Raw genomic sequence first — 23,425 nt, forward strand, 5'->3', positions numbered from 1 at the left:
TAGTTAGTTTGAAAGTTATGTTTATTTGTTACATAAAAAGTACTATATATGCTTAGCTTTAAGTTATATTTAATTTCTTTTTGTCATACGTTAAGACCAATTTTCGCAATTATTGAAAATGTAATTGAACATAATTAAAATCCTCGATTAGAAAAATTAACACCTAAGATTTTTAAGCAAATTTACCTTATATAATTTTAGTTTTAATCATGTACTAAATTATTTAAAAAAATGTAAGTGTGCTTAAAATAACTTTACATTACGGTCGTCTAAGATTTAATTAAATTTGTATAAAATTTAGAAATACTTAGAAATAACAATTTATTTTGCTTCGTACTAACAACTTTATCTTATAGCAAAGAGCTGTTATAAATAAAAACAAAGTAAAAACATAAGTTTATCTCAAAAATTAGTTGAAACACATTTTGTTTATTCGTTTTAAAAATAAAAAACTAGTCCAAATAAACTCAAGATTACAATAGTTAACTTAAAGTTATTTTATTGACGTGTTTATGATGAGTAAAGTCATTGTTTAAGTATTGCCCATTTGTAATTAAACTGTTTTCAAAAAGAAGTCTTAGTAAAAAGCAGAAGTGGGTCCAAGCCAAAAATAAAACTAACAGTTCAAACAGCTTTTGAGAACTTAATTTTTTAAGACAATAAACCACAATTATGGCAAGTAAAATACTTTCATTTCATTCTATAACCGTAACTATCGATACCAAAGTTTACACTTGTATGAGATAAACCACTCACTTGATAATCATAATCAATCTTAATATTTCAAATTATTCATACTTATCAACCATGTGCTCAATTAATGTAATTACTTGCATCGCTAACAGCTTGTAACGTGTTTGAACAGGGTTTGTATAAATAAATAATATGATAACCACAAACACCCTTCTCATAGTTGGGCTGTTGGCCACTTTGGGTTACTCACAGAGACCGGACCTTTCAGCATACGAAAAAGTTGGACGTTAGTTTAGTTTAATTCATACTTTTAATATATTTAAAACCTGTTTTCTATATTGTCTAGAACAGTGCTTCTGAACCTTTTGCTAGTGGCGGAACCCTTTTCCAAAGTTCAACTTTTCCGCGGAACTCCTAATTTTAATTTACATAAAAAGTTTGATTAAATAAATGTTTTTTTTTAATTCGAAAGGCTTCGCGGAACCCTAGGGTTCCGCGGAACCCCATTTCAGAAGCACTGGTCTAGAACTCTGTTTCGTATTTATTTTATACCAAAATAACGTTTAATACGTTTAATACCTTGAGTATATATTTAAATAAAGAATTAATGCTTTCTAATCTGTGTTGAATGATAAATTTGTGTGTAGTAATCAAAATTGAGTTGTTTACAAACTGATATTTTGTAGTTTGTACTTAAATGTTTTTTTTTACTTTAAAATGATCTATTAGTTTTAAAAAAATTAGAAACGTTTTAAATATCTGAAGTCTTTAATAAAAGCTTGTTATTTCATGCTCGATTTAACTCCGTTTAAAATATTTTCCAAATGATAAACTTTATAAAAAGTGTCGAAAGCGAGTAAATTTTATACATTGTTGAGGTTTTAATAATAGAATAATGTTATAGATATATAAAGAAATCTATATTTTTTTTTTGACGGTTTAATTTTTGAATTGAGAAAATATCAGTTCTAATAAAATAGGAAGTTAAATTTAAAATAGTTTTTAGTTTGTGATAAAAAGATAACGCAAACAGCTTATTGCAATGACAAATTTTATCAAGCATAAAAAAGTAGTTTTAGCGATTAATCCTCTTTGAAATTGTTTAACTCAAGAAACATCTATGTTATTAATAAAAATGTTAGTGAACACTATACAGTTTTTATACATAATTAAACAAAAAATCATATATAAAATCTGATAACATCGAACATCGTTTTTTCAAATTAAATGAAAACATAATAAACTTTTGTTTAAAACAGTGAAAGAAAAATAATCTTAGATACTAAAATATCCAAACATTCATTGCATATGTAAAACTCAGTTTGTTTTGCATGTTTAAGCAGAAAATAAAAACAATTTTATTTTTCAGAAATAATTCCGTGCAACGGCTCGGAGATCGGACTCCTGATTCCCCAGGTTGCCGAGTTCACAGACCTGACAGGAGAAATACTCTCCCCTTGTTTCGTGGACAACTACCTGGCACCCCTGAGAATTAACAGGAAGGTGTGGAGCTTGGAAGCGGTTTCTCCCACCGGGTACCCGATTGTCGGTACGTTGCTTAGTGATAAATTGATCAGTGATTACGTCACAACTGTTTACAAAAAGATATTTCCGACTACGATGAATTAATTTTTTAAAACGATAGATTATTAGACTAAAACTATTAGAATGAATATCAGTCTATCAAGAGTGTAAGTGTCGTACTGTAGGGTATTTTAGGCTTAGCATGAGTATATTTGTTACTGAGTATAAAACATATTAATAGTAATTTACGGTTTTACAGTTTACTATATTAGGTATTTCTGTTCCTTTTAACTAAAAAGTAGGCACAAGTCTTTCATCGTAAAATTACTGAGATTTTTGATTTTGAAATCTAAGTTTTATAACTAAATTTTAAATATAATTTATTTTCGTTAATTAGGTTTTTTAAATTATGTTGCAGATTAAAGTATACATTTAAAAAAAAAATTAATGTTTTCTAATTTGTGTTGAATGATAATTTTATGAAAAGTTTAGTTTAATATGTTTTTATTGTTTTTAAAGTTTGTAGATTTGTATATATTCAACATAAAAATGGATTTTTATGACTGTTAATTTATTTGATAATAGTAAAACAAGTTCCTGCATTGAGAATAACAAGACTAACTGCAGCTTTCGCAACACAAAATTATTTTGAAAAAATTTCGAAATTTAAATTAATTTATGTTCACAGGCTACCGCATGTTCATCAACGAATTTTTCACGTCCTTCGGTGAAACAGAACCTAATGGCGTGTTGTACTTTGGAAGCGCTAGAAACGAACCTGGTGTTGTCAGCCAGCTCATTCTCGTTTCACAGTTAGTAATTTATTGGTTAAATTGACAATAACGGTCAAATTTTTATTTATTATCATTTTTACTTGTTTGCCGAACTTAACTAAACTTTGCGTCTATGATCACATAAAACGCTACTTTTACCAAGATAAATAACTTGATTATTTTGTAATCGTATTTTGATACTCTCAATCACGTTGTAAATTTAATAAATATTAGTAATGTTTGCAAAGCTCGAGTAAAAAAAATCAAGATTTAGGTCTGGGAATAAATTGTTTTGATGCAGTAGTATATGTAAACTTTCTAGGTAACAGTATTGGAACTAATCTTTCCAGTTTAAACTTTAACAATGTAAATGCACAACAATTTGCACATTTTTACCATTTTGTTTTATTTAAAAAACATTGAATTAGTTTTAAAACAGGTCTGAGTTAGATAAAAGCTTCACATGACAGTAGCAAAATTTAAGAAAGCTAAAGATATGGAAGTTTCAATTGTCACACCTTTTTAACATGACAAAGTAGCGAAAAGATGAACTTTTTTTTTCCTAATTTGAAAGCATTTTACTAAAAAGCACAATTATAAAAGGTAACACAATACTTAACGCTTCGATTGAAGTTAATATAAAATTTCCGTTCATTTATAGTATTATGCTTTCATTGATACAAAACTCAAGTTTATTTTATCGTAAATAATACGAAAATGTAATTAAATCCTTAATAAGATACATAAAAATTTAATTTTTTACGTATAAGACAGAACTTCATTAAATAAAAGATACGTAAAGCAACTTAATGTTGGCTTGAGATAATACTTCTCAGTTTAAAAATTAGAAACAAAAAGTTTACTTGCTTTTATGTTGCAGCGTTTTGTGAACTTTTAGTTTACTTGAAACTTTTTTTTTCAAAAAAATAAACAATAACGTCTTTCGTTATTTTAACTAAATTAAATACGTATTTTGAAAATTTGACAACTAATAAATGTATGAAGTAATTTGAAAAATGGTATAAAACCGTATAGCTAGTTTTAGATGCGACTAAGCTCGAATATTTATATTTTTGTTTGGTTCAAAATATTATCTTTTTTTGTTTAGAGCAGTTTATGAATTTAAATTTAATAGATTGTTTGTTTAATAAACTAAAAACAGTTTTATTACTTAGTTCTAAGGAACTTATAAGTATATATTTAAAAATAAAGTCTACTTTTACTAAATATTTGTTTTAATTGAGAGTTTGCTTAAAATTGATTTAATTTAGTAAATCATTGTTTTATAAATACATTTGTTAATCAATTAAACTACAAAAGCTAAAATGTTAAAATAGAATAAAACTATTATTATAATTTTTATAAAGGACTAAACCGCTACTGGTATAGGTTTGTACAATTTACTTATTGTTGAACGTATAACAGAAAATTATTAGATCCAAAAATATTCTATTACTAAAATTTTTGAAATTTTACATCTGTTAACTTTCCGGGTAACAGTCTTAACGGTAGAATTAAGAGTTTAGTTTAATTGTTAGAATTTTCGAAATAGCAGATTACATTGAGCAAGTGGAAGAAAAATAGTTTAAGCCAAAATAAAATAAAAGCAAACAGAGTTAGCAAGCGTGCACAGACGTCAAACAGAAATATAATTCTTCAAAGCAACTGAAGCAAGAAAATTTTTACCGATACTATATTTAACATTTTTCTTCTCCTAGTAGTTTATACGGTCTGTTTTCAGGCTAGTTTCAGGAACCATGACTAATGATATTTTTAAAATATTTAAGGAAAATATTTTTTTGAGTTATTTTACAGCTCCTTTGATAAAACAAACCGAATTTACTTCAACTTTTGAAAAAAAGCGCTTTACAAGAAAATAGCCAAATAAATTTATATATTTTATTTTACGTAATCGTTTTGTAAATTGGATTTGGCTTACGTAAACTACTTTAAATCTAATTTTAGAACGTAAAATATCAATTCTTCAATTTTGCATGAAGTAAACTTTGTTGTGTTTTGTGATAAGTACGTAAGTAGATTTAAAGTTACTACACTTTGTTCATACTTTTAATAAAAGCAAAACGTTTTAAAACGTACACCACAAACCACAAAAAATACAGCAGTTCAAGACCATCAGAGAATCATTAAATGCTTATTTTTTATACTTTTTAACAAAATCCAATCTTTCTTTTAGTAATCAATCGGTAGTTAACCAGATAAACTTAAAAGCTCTAATTTAAAACGGATAAATTAATTGATAACCCTTAAACTACTTTAAAATCCAAGTTTAACACGATTACGAACTTAGTGGTTTAAAAAGTATAACAATTATTTCATACGTTTTAAACTATTAATTTTTTGATTTTAATCTTAAACTTCTAATGGGGTTTACTGTTTTATTAATAGCAACCTATACCTTTTAAATAAACTAACTACTAAATAAAGCCTATTATTTTTTATGTTTTGCAACAAACATAATTTTAGTCGTGTTTTAACATACCAAGCTAGCTATTTTCCGAGTACACTTTTGAGCAGACAGAAAGCACACTTCTAAACTTCATTTAAAAAAGTTCTAACTAGCCCGAAACTTTGATTTCAACGTTCTGATTAAAATTCAACCTTCACAACTTCACACTTTCAGGCTGAACGATTTGTACGGGGACGGCTCGATACCGAGGGGCGACGCGACCAACGAGGGGCTGACGCTGAGGACGGGGGCGGACAACTCGGTGCTGACCAGGCTGCAGAACGGGGACAGCAGGGACGTGGAGATGCACCCGCTGTACTTCACCCTCGAGCACGACCTGGAGAGCGAGACGGGAAGGTTCAACATTTCCTTCAGGGCCGGTACGTTCGATGAGTGGATTTAATTAAATTTAAATGACTTATTTTGTAAAACAATTTTTAATGTTAATCTAAAGTTGAATTTAGCTTAAACAGTGTATTGCTTAAAAACCAAAAATACGGTTACGTTGTTTTTAGTTTTATTTTGTAATTTAAAAGAGCCTAAAGCACTCTGATATTTTTTTAATTACTAGTATTTTTTTATTTATACTTGTTTAAACAGGATTGCTAACTTCACTATTTATCTTAGTCAAAGTAACAGCATTTAATAACTTTATAGTTAGTATAACACGCTTAATGCTTTTGAGGAACAAAATTTCAAAGGTAGATGCTCATCATTTTTGATTTTTTTGCTAATTTTTAATTGTTTTACCAATGCTAAAGAATATATAAAGATCTTTTTCGTTTTATGGTATCAATTTAGTTTCTTACAACTTTTGCTTCCGATACTCTTATTAGCTCTTTTTTTACCAAGTTTAAAAAAAAGTTAATGTTTTCATGTTTTTGCGGTTAGTAAGCATAAAAAGTTCTATTGCTTGATTTTGTTTTGCTTTAGAAAAAGTTTTAACAATCGTTTGCCTCTGTTATTCATTTAAAGTGTTTTTTGCCACGTCATGAAAAGGTTTGAGTTAATTATTAACTTTCCATTCAGATGAGGACCTGTGCAGTAATCAGCTGGAGTGGCACCGTTTTGTTTGAACGGGGGATCTTGCAACAGGGACGGATTTTTCACCTACTCCTGCGAATGCATTCCTGGATGGACTGGGGATAACTGCGAAATTGGTTTGTTTTTTATATTCTATAAATTACTATATAAAAGTAAGATGTAAAAACTATTTAGGTTTGCTACTTAAGTTACTTAGTTTTGAAATATTTCATAAAGCTGTTTTACATTGTGACTAAGCTAATCAACATATTGTATGGTATTATATAAATTTTGTTGATAACATGTTTTAGTTTTAAAAAATTATCTAAATTTATTATATTAGAAACAAATATTTGATTAGAATTAAAACAACGTTTACTACTACACTAAATTTATCATTTTGAGATAAAATACACTGTGGCTCAAGTTCAGAAAAATAAAATTTTGGAGATTGTTGGTATTTTTTCAAGCAAATCAAAGTTTAGATTTTATAAGATTATAAGCAATTAATAAATGGGTTCCATTTTAAACTACGAAACGTGTATTGCAATGAAAAACCCTTACATAAGCCAAAATTAATAAAGGGAAGTATGCTTGTGTTATGATATATGAACCAAGATTAAACGCTCCAGTAGTTTAAACCAAGGCATTACAAAACACTATATTTGTAAAGTGTGCAACATGTAATCAATCACTTAGAGTTTTATTTTATTGTAATATCCATTCACGACGGTATTAAAAGTGTTTTAAACGTTTTTATCTAAGCAATAAGTTGTCACTCACGTACTTGTGACATTTTATTTAAGTTTCTGTTTTTTTTAATAGAATTTAATGTAAAATTTAAAGTTTCCTTTAAACAGTTTTTGTTAGTTTTTGGTAGCACTATCATTTGCTTAAACAGTTTAATAATTATTATTTAAGAAACATTATAAACAACAACCATTTAAATCTAAGAATATTTAAGATGGTAAAAACTACTTTAAATGTCATTTATAACAGATGTCAATGAGTGTGATGATGGTACTTTAAACAATTGTGATGCTGATGCAACTTGTACAAACACTGATGGAAGTTTCACTTGTGCTTGTAATGATGGCTTCACTGGAGACGGTGTCACTTGCGATGGTTTGTTTGTTAAATCTGTTATATTCTCACGCAATTTTGTAGAATAAAGTTTACTTAAGGTTTTAACTTATTTTAGTTTGCCATGAAACTGTTAGTCAGTTTTGTAAACTATTATTTCCAGTAAAAAACCTCTTTAACGTTTTTTGAAATTTACTCTTTAGCTCCGTATCAACTTTTTCTTAAATTAGTTATTATAAACAAGTAGTAAAACATATTTTGATTAAAAATTTCTAAAAGATACAACCTTTTATTCTTACTATCAATTCTTACCAATTTATTAATGGTTATTCAAATAATCTAAGCTTTTTTTTGAACGCAGATGTTGACGAGTGTGCTGACGCCACATTGAATGATTGCGACGATCCGGTACGGGCTACGTGCAACAACACTGCCGGCTCATTCAACTGCTTCTGCAATGCTGGGTACGCTGGTGATGGTGTTACTTGTACTGGTTAGTACCTTAGTATACTTGTTAAAATATGTACGATAAGATGCGTGTATGTTAGGTTTTGTTTTAGATAAACTTGTTTGTTTTTTCACAAAATTTTTAGAGTGCTGCGACAAAAAGAAACCAACTTTATTTTTTATTGAGTGTTAGATATAATTTTATTTTATTAAAATTGGTTTTTGTACGAAACTCTTAAACGTTTTTTAATGAAGTATTCACAGTTGCCATTGTCAATCAGTTTTAGTATTTTAATCTACACGAGCATGAAATTTTAAGTAAATGAAAATTGATGTAGAAACTATTAGGTCTTAAGAACTATTAATTCATGACAGCCCAGAAAACAACGATATTTATTAATTTTTTAATCTGGTAATTATTATTTTAATAAAAGTTTTATCAAGAAAGCTTAATTCAAATACGTGTTTTAAATCTTATTTTACAGTAGCTAAAAATTTTCGTTGCAATAGTAGTATGTCTATAACTAGTGTAATTTGTAATCAAATTATTTGTACAGATATCGACGAATGTGCACTGGGTACTGACAACTGCGCAGATGGTACGGCTACTTGCGCGAACACAGTTGGAAGCTTTACGTGCACCTGCATAACCGGCTACACCGGAGACGGTGTTACTTGCACTGGTTCGTTGTTTTTTTTTTTATGTGACTTAAGAAAAACAACTTACTTTTAAGTACAGTTTTTATGCAAAACCGAAAAATAGTTGACGAATTAAAAATTATACTTGAATGTAAAAGTATAAATATAAAAGATAAATACATTCTGAGACATTCTGCGATATTAAAAGCGACTCCAACTTATAGCTTATAAGAAATTATCAAAATCAAGCGTTAGAGTACTTCCCATTTATTAAAAATCTTAATCAACATGATACTTTATTTCGCTCGACTACCGAAAGGTTATTTTTGTATATCCTACGACCAAATAATTCGTACTCTTTTTTTTCAATAAATAATATATATGTTAGATATTGATGAGTGCGTACTCGGAACTGACAACTGTGCGAACGACACGGCGTCATGCACAAATGTACCTGGCGGATTCGTATGCGAGTGTATCACTGGGTATACCGGGGATGGAGTCACTTGTACCGGTAAGCTTGTCAACTATTATCTTAATTGAAAAAAATAACAATATCTAGATTAAAGTCAAAAGACTTTTTTTTTTAAATTTTAACCTTGCTAAACTACAGCTAATTTTTCCTAGAAATTTATTTGACCAGCTTTTGAAAACTAATAATACTAAGTATTTACAATTTAAATTTTATCATGGCAACTATGACGTAACAGATGTGGACGAATGTGCAACTGACAACGGAGGTTGTGGAAATGTTACAACTTCCTTGTGTACCAACTCTATTGGAAGTTTCTCTTGTTCCTGCAGAGTCGGATTCCCTGGAGTGCCACCAAACTGCGAAGGTATTTAATTAAATTTATTTAGTAGAGTGCTTAACATTTTAAGTAAACTAAATGAAAAATACAAAAAAAAACCTAATACAAATAAGATTTCTTCTATAGTAATTTTTAAATCTATAAAAGCTTCAAATGGTAAACTGTTTAAATAAAGACAACGTTTTATAAATTTCTATCAAAAAACTTGTTATATATACTTATTATTTATTATAATTAAGCCCATAGATTTGACTATTTTAATAAACGAATTTATAGTAGGTTTAAGATACATACTTTTTATACATAGTATACGTTGAAAGCATATGATGCTACAACTGTTTTAAACTTAATTTTTTAAATTTTACTTTAAGTATTTTGAAATCAAAATAAACAAAAATAACAAAATAAAAATTTTATTGCAGAAGGTAAAACGACTGGAACCATGGTTTTGTAAAAGTTAAAACATACAGTTTACATTCGTTAAAAAGCGCATAATATTTGAAAAAACGTGTTTTATTTTTCTGTTTTAGCAAAAGTTGTAACTAAAAAAAACCTTATATCTTATTTTCTCATAAATATATATGCTAATTATTCAGGATGTAAACTGTATTAAATCGAACCACATACACGCTTTATAATGAGCACAAAATCATCACACTTATTAACTGATTCATATCTAACAATTACGGATATTGTAAAATATTCTGGCACTATGTTTTTAGACTGAAGTTTTAAAAAATAAAACATTTTTTTTTGGAGTAATGTTAAAATTATTAGTGATACTGGTAAAAGAAATTTTGAATATTTTTAATATTTATCAAAATGTTTTGTTTTTAACAGATATTTTTTCAGTCAAAAAGTCTCACTAAACTTTATTCTCTTGCTCAACATATTTATTCACCTGCTATATCGATTTAAACTGAAACTTTATTTTTACGTACACATTAACTACTTTCAAAGCTCATAAATTTACGAACAAAATAATTTTAAATTTTAATGTTTAATCAATTTTCACTTTATTAAGAGCTCATAGCATCTCAAGTTCAAAGTCACACTTATCAGATCTTAAAACGTCCAACTGCTTTATAAACTCGCTTGATCTGAGCAAATTTAGTAGTTTGGAGTAAATTAAGTAAACATTTTAAACAAAGCTTTCAAAAAAAAAGGTTAAAAAACTTCAAAACTAATTTTATACTTCACATTTAAATTTTAAAAGTTTAACGTTAAAAAAGTGCTTAAGTTGAAAACAGTATATTTATACACTCGTATCAAACTTCAAATGCAAATGCACAACATTATGATAACAGACCAGGATGAGTGTTCTGATCCAGCACTGAACGATTGTGACGATCCCTCCAGGGCTGCTTGCACGAACACGTTCGGCAGCTTCACCTGCGCCTGTCTGACCGGCTTCACTGGTGACGGTACTAACTGTACGGGTGAGTTTTGAATTGCTTGTTTCTCAATTTTGTGGGTATTTAAATTGACCCTTAGAAACTAAAAAGCAGCTTTTTAGACCTTTTAATAGTCGAACATACAGTAAAATAGCTTGCTTTCTTATTTTAGTTTATACTAATTTTTATATTTTTATACCTTTAATGCATTAAATTTTCTTAATATTATTTAGAACACTTAATGTTTAATTTTAAATGCAAACAGTATTTTTAAATCAAAAACATTACACAAACAACACCTGAAAAATGTTTAAAACGTAGCCGATAACCTTATAGTTTTTTTCGGTCTCTGAACTTTGCAACTCACTTCAACTGAGTTTTTTTTTAATCAGATATCGACGAGTGTGCACTGGGCACTGACAACTGTGATGATGATTCGCGAGCGGAATGTACAAACACCGCAGGAAGTTTCACTTGCGCTTGTCTGACAGGATACAGTGGAGACGGTGTTAATTGCACAGGTATTGTTTGATAAAGCTAATATTATTTAAAATTGTCTTGTTCCGGCTGTCAAGACAACCTTTATATGTTTTGCTCTGTTTTGTAAACCAAGTGTTAAAGTATACCTGTTGAAAATTTTTCATTAAAATTTGTACTCAGTGCTTCACAAAAGTGTTAGGAAATTTATTTTGAATAACTGATAATGTGGTGCTTTTTAAAACAGTACAAGTTTTGTTGCTGCGTTGAAAACTCGTGTAAAACAGACAAAGTTTTAACAGTTCAAACTTCTTTTGTGGAACTTCAATGAAAAAATTTAAACTAAAATTACTTCAAAAAACATGTTTTAAAGTTAAAAAGCTAAAATAAACACTAACAAATTCGTTTATACAGACATAAATGAGTGTTTGGTTGATAATGGAGGTTGTGGTGACGTTATTGGAGCAATTTGTACAAACTCACCTGGATCTTTTGCTTGTGCTTGTCGACTTGGTTTTGAAGGAACTCCTCCCAATTGTACAGGTTTGAAAAAATACCTTAATAATAGTTGTGAACGCTTTTTTTAATGGCGTCTAAATTAAATTGCACCATTGTTGTTTTGTAACTTTATGTTACTTATAAATAGATTTTTGGTTCTTTGGTTCATTTTTTTTTATTAGATTAATTCCAGCATACAAAATTTTTTACTAATTAAAAGAAAATATTTGTTAAAACATTTAACAATCATTAAACAAAAAGTTTTCTTAAAAATTTTACAGTTTTATGCAAAGATTATAATATAAAGCTTGTTTGTTAAAATTCATGTATAGTTAGTCTTAGACTTAAAGTATGCTCAAGTATGAAAACTTATTTAGCTAATCTTTTAACTATTAGCAAATTAATACAGTAGTTTTAAGTTTTCATTTAATAGGGAAAAAAGCTTTACTTTTAAAATAATGCGTATTTGGTCAAAACTTCGTTAAAACTAAAGTCTATAAATTATTAAGGAATTTTTTTTCAGGTCACGCATTTTAATGTTCAGTGCTTTAATCAGATTTAAATCAACAAACTACTGACATTAGTAAATACATTAAGTTATAATAAAAAAATTAAACTTTAATATTGCAGACATTGATGAGTGCGCAGTTGACAATGGAGGATGTGGTGACGTCACTACAGCTTTGTGCACAAACACTGACGGAAGTTTCTCCTGTGCTTGCAGAGATGGTTTCGAAGGAACCCCACCCACGTGCGGTGACGTTGATGAGTGCGCTGATCCAGCTCTCAACGATTGTGACGTCATAGAGAGAGCCACTTGCACCAACACAGTACCTGGATTTACTTGTGCTTGTAATACAGGATATGCCGGAAACGGAAGTGTCTGCACTGGTAAGTGTTTATTGTTGTAATGTTTTAAATTAGATCATTAAAATAAAATTTATAAGTTAATAGATTTAAGTAGTGTTTAAACATATAACAACGTCTTTAGAACTTTTATTTAATATATACATGTATTATTACTGCTTTAAAAGAAGTAGAAGTAAATTTTTGTTTATTGAAAACATATGTCTAAATTAAGTATTTATTTTTAACAGACATTGACGAATGTGCGGATGATACTTTAAACAATTGTAATGATGATGCAACTTGTACAAACACTGATGGAAGTTTCACTTGTGCTTGTAACATCGGTTTTACTGGCGATGGTGTCACTTGCGATGGTTTGTTAAAACACTTTATTAATTTAAAAACAAACTGATTAAAAAATGTTTTCAAAACTATATTCATAAGAAATACCTCATTCTACTCAGTGATCCTCCCTAAAGAATTTGTATAACAATAAGTTTGAAACAAACGAGTTTTAACTTGTTTTAATTAATAACATAACTTGGTTTTGCTTACGTGTGTTATACTTAATGAAGTCAAACTTTTACTTTGACAAAATATTAAAACTCTATGTTTAAAACATATTAAATGTTTTATTGAATTCTTGAATTTTGTCATTCGTTGAATAAAAACATCTACAAAAAATGCACCTTATTACAAAAAAAAAACTTATGAACTTATTTTATACTTTAACAGACATCGATGAGTGTGCAACTGATAACGGTGGTTGTGGAGATAATGTCACTACAATTTGCACAAATTCAATTGGAAGTTTTTCATGTGCTTGTGTTGCCGGTTATGAAGGTACCCCACCTAACTGTACTGGTTAGTGTTTACATTTTTTTATATTTATTCTATGCAAGTTTAATGAATAATCCTGAGCTATCTGTTTATTTTTTATACTTAATAAGTTTTTTCATACATCTACCGTACTTGAGTATAGTATTTTTTAAATGTTCATCTACTGTTACTCTAACATTAACTTTAAGGGTTGGTTAGTATTAAGAAATTGAAAAAAAATATTAAATTTAGATAACTTTTGAGTTTCAATCAATATAAAAACTTCATTTAAACAGACATAAATGAGTGTTTGGTTGATAATGGAGGTTGTGGTGATGTTATTGGAGCAATTTGTACAAATTCACCTGGATCTTTTGCTTGTGCTTGCCGTGTTGGTTTTGAAGGAACTCCTCCTACTTGTTCAGGTATATGTGAAAGTTATTTACTGAGTATCTGTATTACTCGATTTCAAAGGTGATGGGTTTTAAGGTTATAAAGTTTTTATTTAGAAAAATTAGCAAAACATCTTTACTTTCAAAAATAATAAGTATTTAGTTAAAATTTTTGTATAACAAAATCTTTTATATTATTTTGGATTATGCATTAAAATCAACTATCTGTTTAAAGTAGTTATGACATCATATAATATTGCAGACATTGATGAGTGCGCAGTTGACAACGGAGGATGTGGTGACGTCACTGCAGCTTTGTGCACAAACAATGTAGGAAGTTTCTCCTGCGCTTGCAGAGATGGTTTCGAAGGAACCCCACCCACGTGCGGTGACGTTGATGAGTGCGCTGATCCAGCTCTCAACGATTGTGACGTCATAGAGAGAGCCACTTGCACCAACACAGTACCTGGATTTACTTGTGCTTGTAATACAGGATATGCCGGAAACGGAAGTGTTTGCACTGGTAAGTGTTTATTGTTGTAATGTTTTAAGTTAGAAAAATAAAATAAAAAAAAAAAACTTTCAAAAGTGTTCAAACATATAACAACGTTTTTTAATTTTTATTAAATGTAGATATGTGTTGTTAGTGCTTTAAAAAAAAGTACAAGTCTAACTCATACTTTAGTTTATTGAAAAAACTACTCTAAATACTATATATAACAGACATTGACGAATGTGCTGATGATACTTTAAACAATTGTGATGATGATGCAACTTGTACAAATACTGATGGAAGTTTCACTTGTGCTTGTAATATTGGCTTCACTGGAGATGGTGTCACTTGCGATGGTTTGTTAAAACACTTTATTAATTTAAAAACAAATTGATTTATGTTTAAGAATGTTTTTAAAACTGTTATACTTAAATAACTTAAATAAACGGCCTTATAACACTAAAAATAAATAACCTCAACATAGTCGAATAAACTTTAATATAAAGGACCTTTTTTTGTCTTCTTATTCTATTTGATGAACCTTTTTTTTTACGAAGTTTAGTAAAAGTTACTTTGTTGTCTGAGTTTTCCATTTTTCACCTTTAACATGTATGTAAAAATATAAAAACTTTTAAGTTTAATTACTTATAGACATCGACGAGTGTGCAGTTGACAACGGTGGTTGCGGTGATGTTGTAACTACAGTTTGCACAAACTCAATCGGAAGTTTTGCTTGCTCGTGTGCCAGTGGCTACGAAGGATCTGCCCCCAACTGTACTGGTTAGCAATCTTTAATTTGTGTATATATTTTATATAATTTAAGTCGTAAATGATTCATTTTACAGCATCTCTTGTAAAAATTAATGATATTTCAAATCATATATTTAATGATATATTGAAAAGTAAACTCTTGAAGTATAATTCATAGTAAGTCATTGAAGCCATAACGGTTTAGTCTACACAAATAAAGTTAACATATGTTCTAGTTGCTTTGTAAGTTGTTCAGGCACTTTTTGTAGAATTTATAGGCAACTAATTTTTACTAAGTGACGCTGTTTAAAAATGTTTACATTATTAAACCTTACATATATGAATTGTTTAAGGTATTTTATAAATTTTCACAAAGTAACATGCTTCGAACAGATATTGACGAATGTGCTGCTGGCAGTGACAATTGTGCTGATGAACCGGCAGCTACTTGCACCAACTTACCAGGAACATTCACGTGCGCTTGCAACCCAGGGTGGTCCGGAGACGGAGTCATTTGTACCGGTAAGTTGTATGTAATTTGTTTTATTAAATGAGGTAGTTTTTTGACGTCATAATCACAATACTAAAATCTGCATCAAAAGTTTGACTTTTGTTTTTTCGTTTGCTTGAAAATTTAAAGTTTGCTTCACTTTATTTAAATAGTATATAAATATGCTTTAAAAGCTTAATCTTAATGTTATAAAGTCACTTTTTACACAAGTGTTACTTATACTCGTTATAAACGAACGGCGTAGGTAGAAAAAAGTGTATAAATAACTTAAATTTGCTGAGTGAATATTTAAAAAAATACGTCTCCACAACAATCACACAACTTTACAGACAATGACGAATGTTTGGACCCGAGTGTATGTGTTAGCGACAGGGAGACTTGTGTGAATACGGTCGGTAGTTTCAACTGTATATGCGATTATCCCTTCTGGAGGGGCGAACCATCTGCTTGCGAAGGTTTGTTAACATCATGTAGTTTTAATTACTGTTTTTCGCTCGGTTTATAGCGTTTGGGTTAACCTTATTATTATCAAAGCTCATTTCTATTATACTAAATGACCAGTTTAAAATTATTTTATTTTGTAGTAACTTCTTAACAAATAATTTTAGTTAAAGTTTAAAAAAATTGTCCTGAAAAAATAAAACTAATTTTACTTATCTAACAAACAGGATACTACTGTGTCGGCAACACTGAAACGCTGATGAACTGCGTGATTGGACCTGGCTTCCTCGAGTGGCCGGTACCGTGGAACGGAACTGACACTTACAACATCAACGAGCAAGTTTCATGGTTCGTCGACGACCAAGGAACTGGAAGTAAGTGTTTCCACTATGATGTTTTTTAGTATATGAATAAAAAGTAAAGAAATTTTTTAAAGTTGTTTATTTTATTTATAGCTCTATATCATTCTAATTTGCTACAGTTTTTAATTTTATGTTTAGAAAATGATACATTTTTAATGGTAGTTTTAATGTGTTTTCTAACTATTACAACACTTATCGCAGGTATCAGATTCACTCTGCTTGAGTTTTCTGTAAACGACGAGCAAGATTACTTCCTCATCAGTAGAAGTCCCAACCTTCGTGACATTTCATCTTACGTTGCTGTCGTAAGTGTTTACTAATGATTCTACTATTAAAACAAGATTGCACAGTGAAAAAACTTTCAATAAAAGTATTTATTTTCAAATTTTATCGCTACAGACTGGTTTTCCCTTTTAATATGAAATTTTAGATCTAGTAATAAACTTATCTCCTTTTTAACAGATAACTGGTGACAAAGCGAACTTGTTATCATCGCAACAGCCAGCCACAGTAGACAACTTGCCGGGATGGAACCCTGACGCCAACACAATTGACGTGGCGACACCTGACGGCGGTATCTACATTCACTTCTTCTCTGACAGGAGCATCGTTGAAACCGGATTCCTTGTTGGATACCAACTCGGTTAGTTGAACAATTATTATATTCTTTTTAAGAAGTTCTACAGGTCAAACAAAGCTTTTATAATTATAAAGTGATAGTTTGTTTTTATTCGATATTTTTAATGATTATTTTTAACGTTATCTAAAATTTCTATGATTGTTATACCATAGTTAAATAAACATAAATTTTAGTTCTCTCACATAACAGTCTGTTATATTCTAAATACAGCTTGTTTCAACTTAATGATTAATACTAATTACCGCCAGACGGAGACGATTGCGCGGGAGTAGTGTGTACAAACAACGGAACTTGCGTTGATGGAGAGTTCGAGTACACTTGTACTGACTGTCCCGGTTACACTGGGAGGGACTGTGACGTCGGTCAGTAGATAAGTCTATCAAAAACTTCGAATAAGTATTACTGAAGCTATACAACTTCTTTATATTATTTTAGCTAAAAGACTGAATCTTTCTACTCAATGTAGCTTTGTTCTCGTAAATTCTATTAGGTATCTATAACAGCTATTTAAAGTTCACCACATTAATTAAAACGTCACAGACATCGACGAATGCGCGTTGGGAACTGACGATTGTGACGACAACGCCGATTGCACGAACACGATTGGCTCGTTCACTTGCGCCTGCCGAGCCGATTTCACCGGAGACGGAAAAACTTGCAACCGTTAGTTTGTTGTATAGCTTACCATTTTGCAGATTTTTTACGAAAGTAAGTTGAAAATGTTTACACAGTAAAATTAAAACTAATTTTGATTTTTTTCAATTGATTTTAATTAAAATCTATATTCAGTTAGTTGTGTTTTTTAAATTTGTACTATAAATTAAAATCTTTTTTTTATTGTGTTTAAAATAGATAACTTCAATGACTTAAATATAACTTCAATAAGATTTAATAAAAATTAATTAACCGATATTTTTATTTGGCTATTCTTATAAAAGTAGTTATACTACAAAACATTTTTAAAAAACACTTAAACTACACATAAAAGATAAAGGTATCTATACTTATAGTTTAAATTTCAAAACCAGCTCTGATAGTCTTGGATTCGTGGAGTGTTGCTGTCGTCGGTCAGTCGTTGCAAGTGACCCCCGTCGTAACCGAGCTGTGGGCCAAAAATACCAACTACGTCATTACCTACAACGTCATAGTGAGCAGGGTTTCCACCGGTGACGTCATAACTGCTGAATCGAACCAAGTCGACGCAGACAACTTCTCGGTATGACTTGTACTGAATGTTTGATCATTTTGTTTACGAGGAAGTATATTTTTATACTTAACTCTAATTGATGCTGTATAAGTAATTAAGTGTTTTGATTGAATTTCCTACCGAGCCAAAAAATACTGTTATTGCATTTTATTACTGTGACTGTTTTTCAGTACATATACAAACGTAAAGTTTTTATTTCATTTTATAACTTTACTTACCCATCTAAAACTAGAAACAGCTTAAATGACTTATAAAAATAGTTAATGTACCTTTCTATCCCTTGTAAATAAAAACAAAACATTTTATTTCACCAAAAATTTCAAATACTTACTAAAGTCCCATTTTACAGCCAATCGTAGTCGAGGGGTTGGTACCTTTCAACGAGTACGTTGTGACAGTCGTGCCTGGACTTACTGGTGCCTTCATCGGTACTGCAACTTTTGTTAATAATGGAGCACCTGTCAGCGCAACTACTGATGGAACAAGTTTGCTTCCCTTTTTTTTGCAAAAAAAAATACTGAGTATCAAAAGTGAAACCAAAAGATTTAAAAGTTATACTTGCTGAAATAAAAAAAAACTAAATTTTAAATTTTATAAATTTTCATTGAAACCCGTTGTTTTAAATTTATTCTAACTCTGCTTTTCTCGTTTTAATTACTAAAGTATTAAAGAAATAAAGCCTATTTTAAACTCTTTTGAATAGTGTTTTCAAATATGCAATATAACTATAACTTTTCAATATAAAAACTTTATGACGTCACAATAATTTCAGCACCTCGCGCACCAACTGGACTGGCAGTCGATGCCAGTGACATGACAGCCGGTTTGTCCTGGGTTGCACCGGACGAGACGGACAGAGGAACCACCCTTTATTACATCATAACGGTCAGGCGAACTGAAGAGGACTGCACTAGGTTCGTACCCATTGGCGACACTAAGGATTGCGACGAAGCAAGGGTAAGTTTATTAATAATTAATAAACAATACCTTATTATGTGTGGTTTATTTTGTAAAAATCAAAACGTAGTTTTTAAATACTTTTTTACAGTAGAACTTAAACAGTGATGAACTTATTTTATTTTAGGTTTTAAAAGTAGTACAAATTTTCTAATCGCAGATAAAAACATAACTTTGGATCAATATTTTGTAGTTTATATGTTTTTTTTCTAAAGCTTTCTAAAGTCATTTTATCTTAACGAATTCCACAGGAGTTCAATGTTTCTGCTCCCCTCACTGCGTTGGACATCAGTTCCTTGGTGAGTTTCAGAACTTACCAGGCATCCGTCACCGCATACACAGCTGCCGGTGCCGGCTCTTCCAGCTCTGTGTTGACCTTTTTCACCGGTTTGTTTGATGGTTTTAATGCTGAAAAAAAACATGTAACGACTTAAATATCTTTTAAAAGAGATCTTTAATTATTTACAGTTATGATATTTTTGTTTTTTGGTTTTTATGTCATTACACACCTATCGTGTCTAATGTAAGAAAGTGTATAAATTTTTAATTTTTAAAGTCCTCAATGTCAAAAACTTAATAAACGTTTTTACCTTTATGATAAAACATGCATTGAGTTATGACGTCATGCACAGGAAACGTGTGCCCGCATTTCGACGGAGGTGATGACCCCATTGTGTGCACTTTTAACACGGCAGTCATACAGAGCCCCAACTTCCCAGGACAATACGGAGTTTTCGCTGACGTCTTCCACGTCATCAACTTTAACGGGTCCAAAGGTTAACTTTTGGTTTTTTAGATTTTAAACTATTTGAGTTTTAGTCAATTGTAATAACTTTTAAATAAATTTCAAAACTGTTTTTGTACAACGTTAAATATCTTTTACATTAGAGTTAAAAATATGATGCTAACTTTAGTTTAAATGTTCTTTAGATTTTCTATTTAAACACGCATATTTTAATCAAAAACTAGTACCGTTGTACTTAACTGCTTTTTAAAGTGTTACACAAAAAAAAATTTATTGTTTACAGCCGTCAAATTCACGTTTGATTACTTCAACACTGAACTTAACCAGGATTTCTTGGACTTTGGATCTGCTGATGTTCCTCTTGTTGAAGGACTCAGCCCTGATTTAGTGTAAGTAGTAGTGCAAGATTGTAAATGTTTATTAGATAATAGTTATATTAATGAAGTTTTTTTTTAATAAGTCTGTTTTTCACTTTTTTGGAGTTTAACCGAAATTTATGACGACTTGAGGAAAAAATATTAATGGTTTTCAAGTAAATTTTAAAAAATTAATGTTTATCAAACAAATATAACTTATGTTTTATAAAATTTTTGAATTTTGCTCCGTGTATTATTGTACTTAAACTTTTTTTTTGTAATAAAAATGTACGTAAAGTAAATCGATATAGTCTTGTTCTTATTTATTTAAACACAAATATATTAAAGGTTATTTATAGATACATAACGTTTTATAAAACATCGTATTAGAGTATCATCTTTTGTATTACTTTTTAAACCTTTAAACATGTTATCAATTAGTTCGTAATAGAAAATAAACAATCTTAATTAGTTAACTTTAAACAGTACGGACTCATACTCTGGTGATTTGACAAACGATGGAGTTAGCAAGATATTTTTAGCTGAGGACACTGGATCCCAGGTGTGGGCCAGATTCGCAGTTGATTTGTTCAACACAGATGAAAGCAGCTACTTAGGTTACCAAGTCAAATACGAGCTCGGTTAGTTTGTATGGATTTTTATGTACAAGATTCTGTTTTCAAATTATGAGTTTTTTAATTATTTTGATCGCTTTTTTGTCATTATTTAATAGCGTACTACACACAGAAAATCTAGTTTTTCCACTAAGTATATAAACATTTTACAAATGATCTAAAATTATAATTTTTTATTCTGCTTCCGAACAAGTATTGACATATTCGTGTTATTTTATTTCAACCTAGTTTACACACAACTTTGTAAATAATGGACATATAAACGAATTATGTTAAAAACTAAATTATTAAGTCATTTAACAACATTATGACGACACAGATGGAGACGATTGCGCGTCAAGCCCCTGTTTGAACGGAGGAGTGTGCAGTGACGGGGTGTTTGATTTCTCGTGCACGTGTCCCGATGGTTTCGGTGAAAAGACATGCTTGCGTCAGTTTAAAAATTAATTACAGTAACCTGTCGCTTATTTACGCACATTGTGTCCACAGAAAAAATGCGTTAATATATGAGAGATCGTAAAGATACGAGAGGTACCTAATATACTCGCTATAATGGATGTCTTCTAGATAAAAGCAGATTGGGGACTTTCCCACTTTTAAAAATTTGTTTACTTTATTTATAAGTATAAAAACAAAAGATAAAACTGTACATATATAAAAAAAAGATTTAAATTTATTTAAAATAAAAACACTTGTATAAAAATTTTACTAATTTTTATAATAAGTAGATTTTATCTTTATCTAAATATGACTTATTTGATACTTAACATTATTTATATTCTATTCTACTTAGCAAATACAATTAAAAATTTAGCATTTGTTCACAATTAAGAAATGGTGTAGTGTCTGTATCAAAATTTGTGTTGCTTTATTAATGTATAGGGCTAGAGTGCTGTATTGTTTATTTATGTTTTGAAGTCTCAGTATTTCATTATACTTTCATTATCTAAAGCAGTCATAAATCTTTCATAATTTTAAATTAATCTCTTATTTTTAACATAATATCTGGTATACTGAGTTATAACTAAATGTTTATTAATTAGGCTGGGAACATAAGTTTACAAAGTCTAAAGATATAGAGAGGTGAGATAGCATTTTTAAACATATTCTATAAAAAAATATAGAATAAAGTCTAATTTGCGCAATATTAAAAAATATATAATTTTATTTTTTGAAATTTTTAGAATTCTAAAATGCGTAACTAAACGAGAGTGCGTAACGTCATGAGTGCGTAAAGATGCAAGCGGTTACTGTAGTAACATTAAGTTTGTTTTACGTTGAAAGACATAAAAATGATAATAACACAAGTTGTAAAAGTTATTTGACGTTACAAATAAAACTACGTAGTAGAATCACTTGTTTAAGGATAGAAAGAAACCTTACATTTTAAAAGTAGTATTTAAAATTATTCTAAAGATAAACTTTATATTTAGCACCTTACATTAAACATACAGTTTAAAACATATAGTTTATACATTTTAAACATGCATTTTATACAAAAAGTTCAATATAAATACTAACACAGCGATCTTGACCACGACACTATCTTGTTCTTCCCCATCCACCAGTGAAGTCACAGCTACTTGGTCGGTATCAGCTGCTGATGGTGTCGATGTTGAAGCACTTGTCACTGTTCGTTTGTTTTAATATTTTAATTGTTTTATAAATATATACTGAATTGCAAAGTTTAAAAAGTTTCTGAAAATTTTTAACACTATAAAAAATGTAGAAACTACTTTCTTTGTAGTTAATAGGTCATCACTTTTTTACTAGATTTATTTTTAACTCGTTTTGAATAAATTTATTATTTTTAATATTTTAAAACTAAATAAACAAACAATTTGATATATATATTGACAGACGTACACAGTAACAGTGAACGAAGTTGCTACGTTAACAACTAATACCTCAGCCACCTTTGACGGATTCGAACCTGAACAACCTTACGAAATATCTGTGGTTCCTGACGCTACCGGAGCTTTGATCGTTGGGGATACTTGTAGCGGAAACACAAGTTTTTTTTGCTAAATAATTTTCGAATGTTAAAACTATAAAACCTCAGACTATTTTTTAAACATCTTTTATAACTTCCTTTCAACTATTTTGTATAACCCTGACGCCTTACTGCTTAAGATGTAAAATGAAATTACTTCAATCTATATAGTGATTAAGGCAGTGAACATTTATGTACTCAACGCTTGATACTAACTAAACATTTGTTTACCAATCTGTATAAATACATGATTTGGACCATTTTTTATTTGTACTTTATGGTCTGATTTTATCACTGAAACATTGTAGAACTTAAACTTAACTGAACATATTACTACTTAATTACTATTATTGCTTACTTTATTTCAGAGCACTTTAAATTTGTCCATTTAGTAGTTCATTAAAACAAAAAAGATTCATATAAGAATAGTACTATCCTTCGTTTT

The 23,425-nt window shown here is 29.6% G+C and overlaps 2 protein-coding genes across 2 annotated transcripts; both read left to right on the forward strand.

Annotated features, from left to right (window-relative positions):
* Window positions 1-885: 885 nt before the first annotated feature.
* On the forward strand, window positions 886-6,610 carry LOC145848769 (uncharacterized). The gene is made up of 5 exons (XM_082954033.1): window positions 886-979; window positions 2,063-2,242; window positions 2,906-3,029; window positions 5,632-5,837; window positions 6,487-6,610. Exons 1-5 carry the CDS (start codon window positions 886-888, stop codon window positions 6,531-6,533), a joined length of 651 nt encoding a protein of 216 aa, XP_082810159.1. The 3' UTR covers window positions 6,534-6,610.
* Window positions 6,611-7,463: 853 nt separating this feature from the next.
* LOC145848768 (uncharacterized) lies at window positions 7,464-23,001 on the forward strand (the record flags this gene model as incomplete). The annotated part of the gene is made up of 32 exons (XM_082954032.1): window positions 7,464-7,605; window positions 7,925-8,056; window positions 8,568-8,693; window positions 9,038-9,163; window positions 9,360-9,488; window positions 10,769-10,900; window positions 11,248-11,376; window positions 11,747-11,875; window positions 12,461-12,721; window positions 12,928-13,053; window positions 13,415-13,543; window positions 13,795-13,923; window positions 14,153-14,413; window positions 14,614-14,739; window positions 15,035-15,163; window positions 15,527-15,655; window positions 15,974-16,099; window positions 16,313-16,459; window positions 16,649-16,752; window positions 16,910-17,090; window positions 17,336-17,449; window positions 17,628-17,750; window positions 18,116-18,303; window positions 18,644-18,779; window positions 19,067-19,251; window positions 19,503-19,638; window positions 19,884-20,027; window positions 20,280-20,385; window positions 20,839-20,993; window positions 21,307-21,417; window positions 22,513-22,619; window positions 22,848-23,001. Coding segments are annotated over exons 1-32 (4,552 nt in total), but the record flags the coding sequence as incomplete, so codon positions are not given.
* Between the last annotated feature and the right edge of the window lie 424 nt (window positions 23,002-23,425).

Source organism: Thalia democratica, unplaced genomic scaffold (assembly GCF_965202585.1).
Source record: "Thalia democratica unplaced genomic scaffold, ktThaDemo2.hap1.1 HAP1_SCAFFOLD_1657, whole genome shotgun sequence".
Taxonomy (NCBI): domain Eukaryota; kingdom Metazoa; phylum Chordata; class Thaliacea; order Salpida; family Salpidae; genus Thalia; species Thalia democratica.

Bases quoted from the DNA above. Each gene is read 5' to 3' on its own strand.
- LOC145848769 (XM_082954033.1), top strand. From the start codon at position 886: ATGATAACCACAAACACCCTTCTCATAGTTGGGCTGTTGGCCACTTTG. The intron at 3,030-5,631 runs GTTAGTAATTTA...TCACACTTTCAG, and splicing joins CAGCTCATTCTCGTTTCACA to GCTGAACGATTTGTACGGGG. The intron at 5,838-6,486 runs GTACGTTCGATG...CTTTCCATTCAG, and splicing joins CAACATTTCCTTCAGGGCCG to ATGAGGACCTGTGCAGTAAT.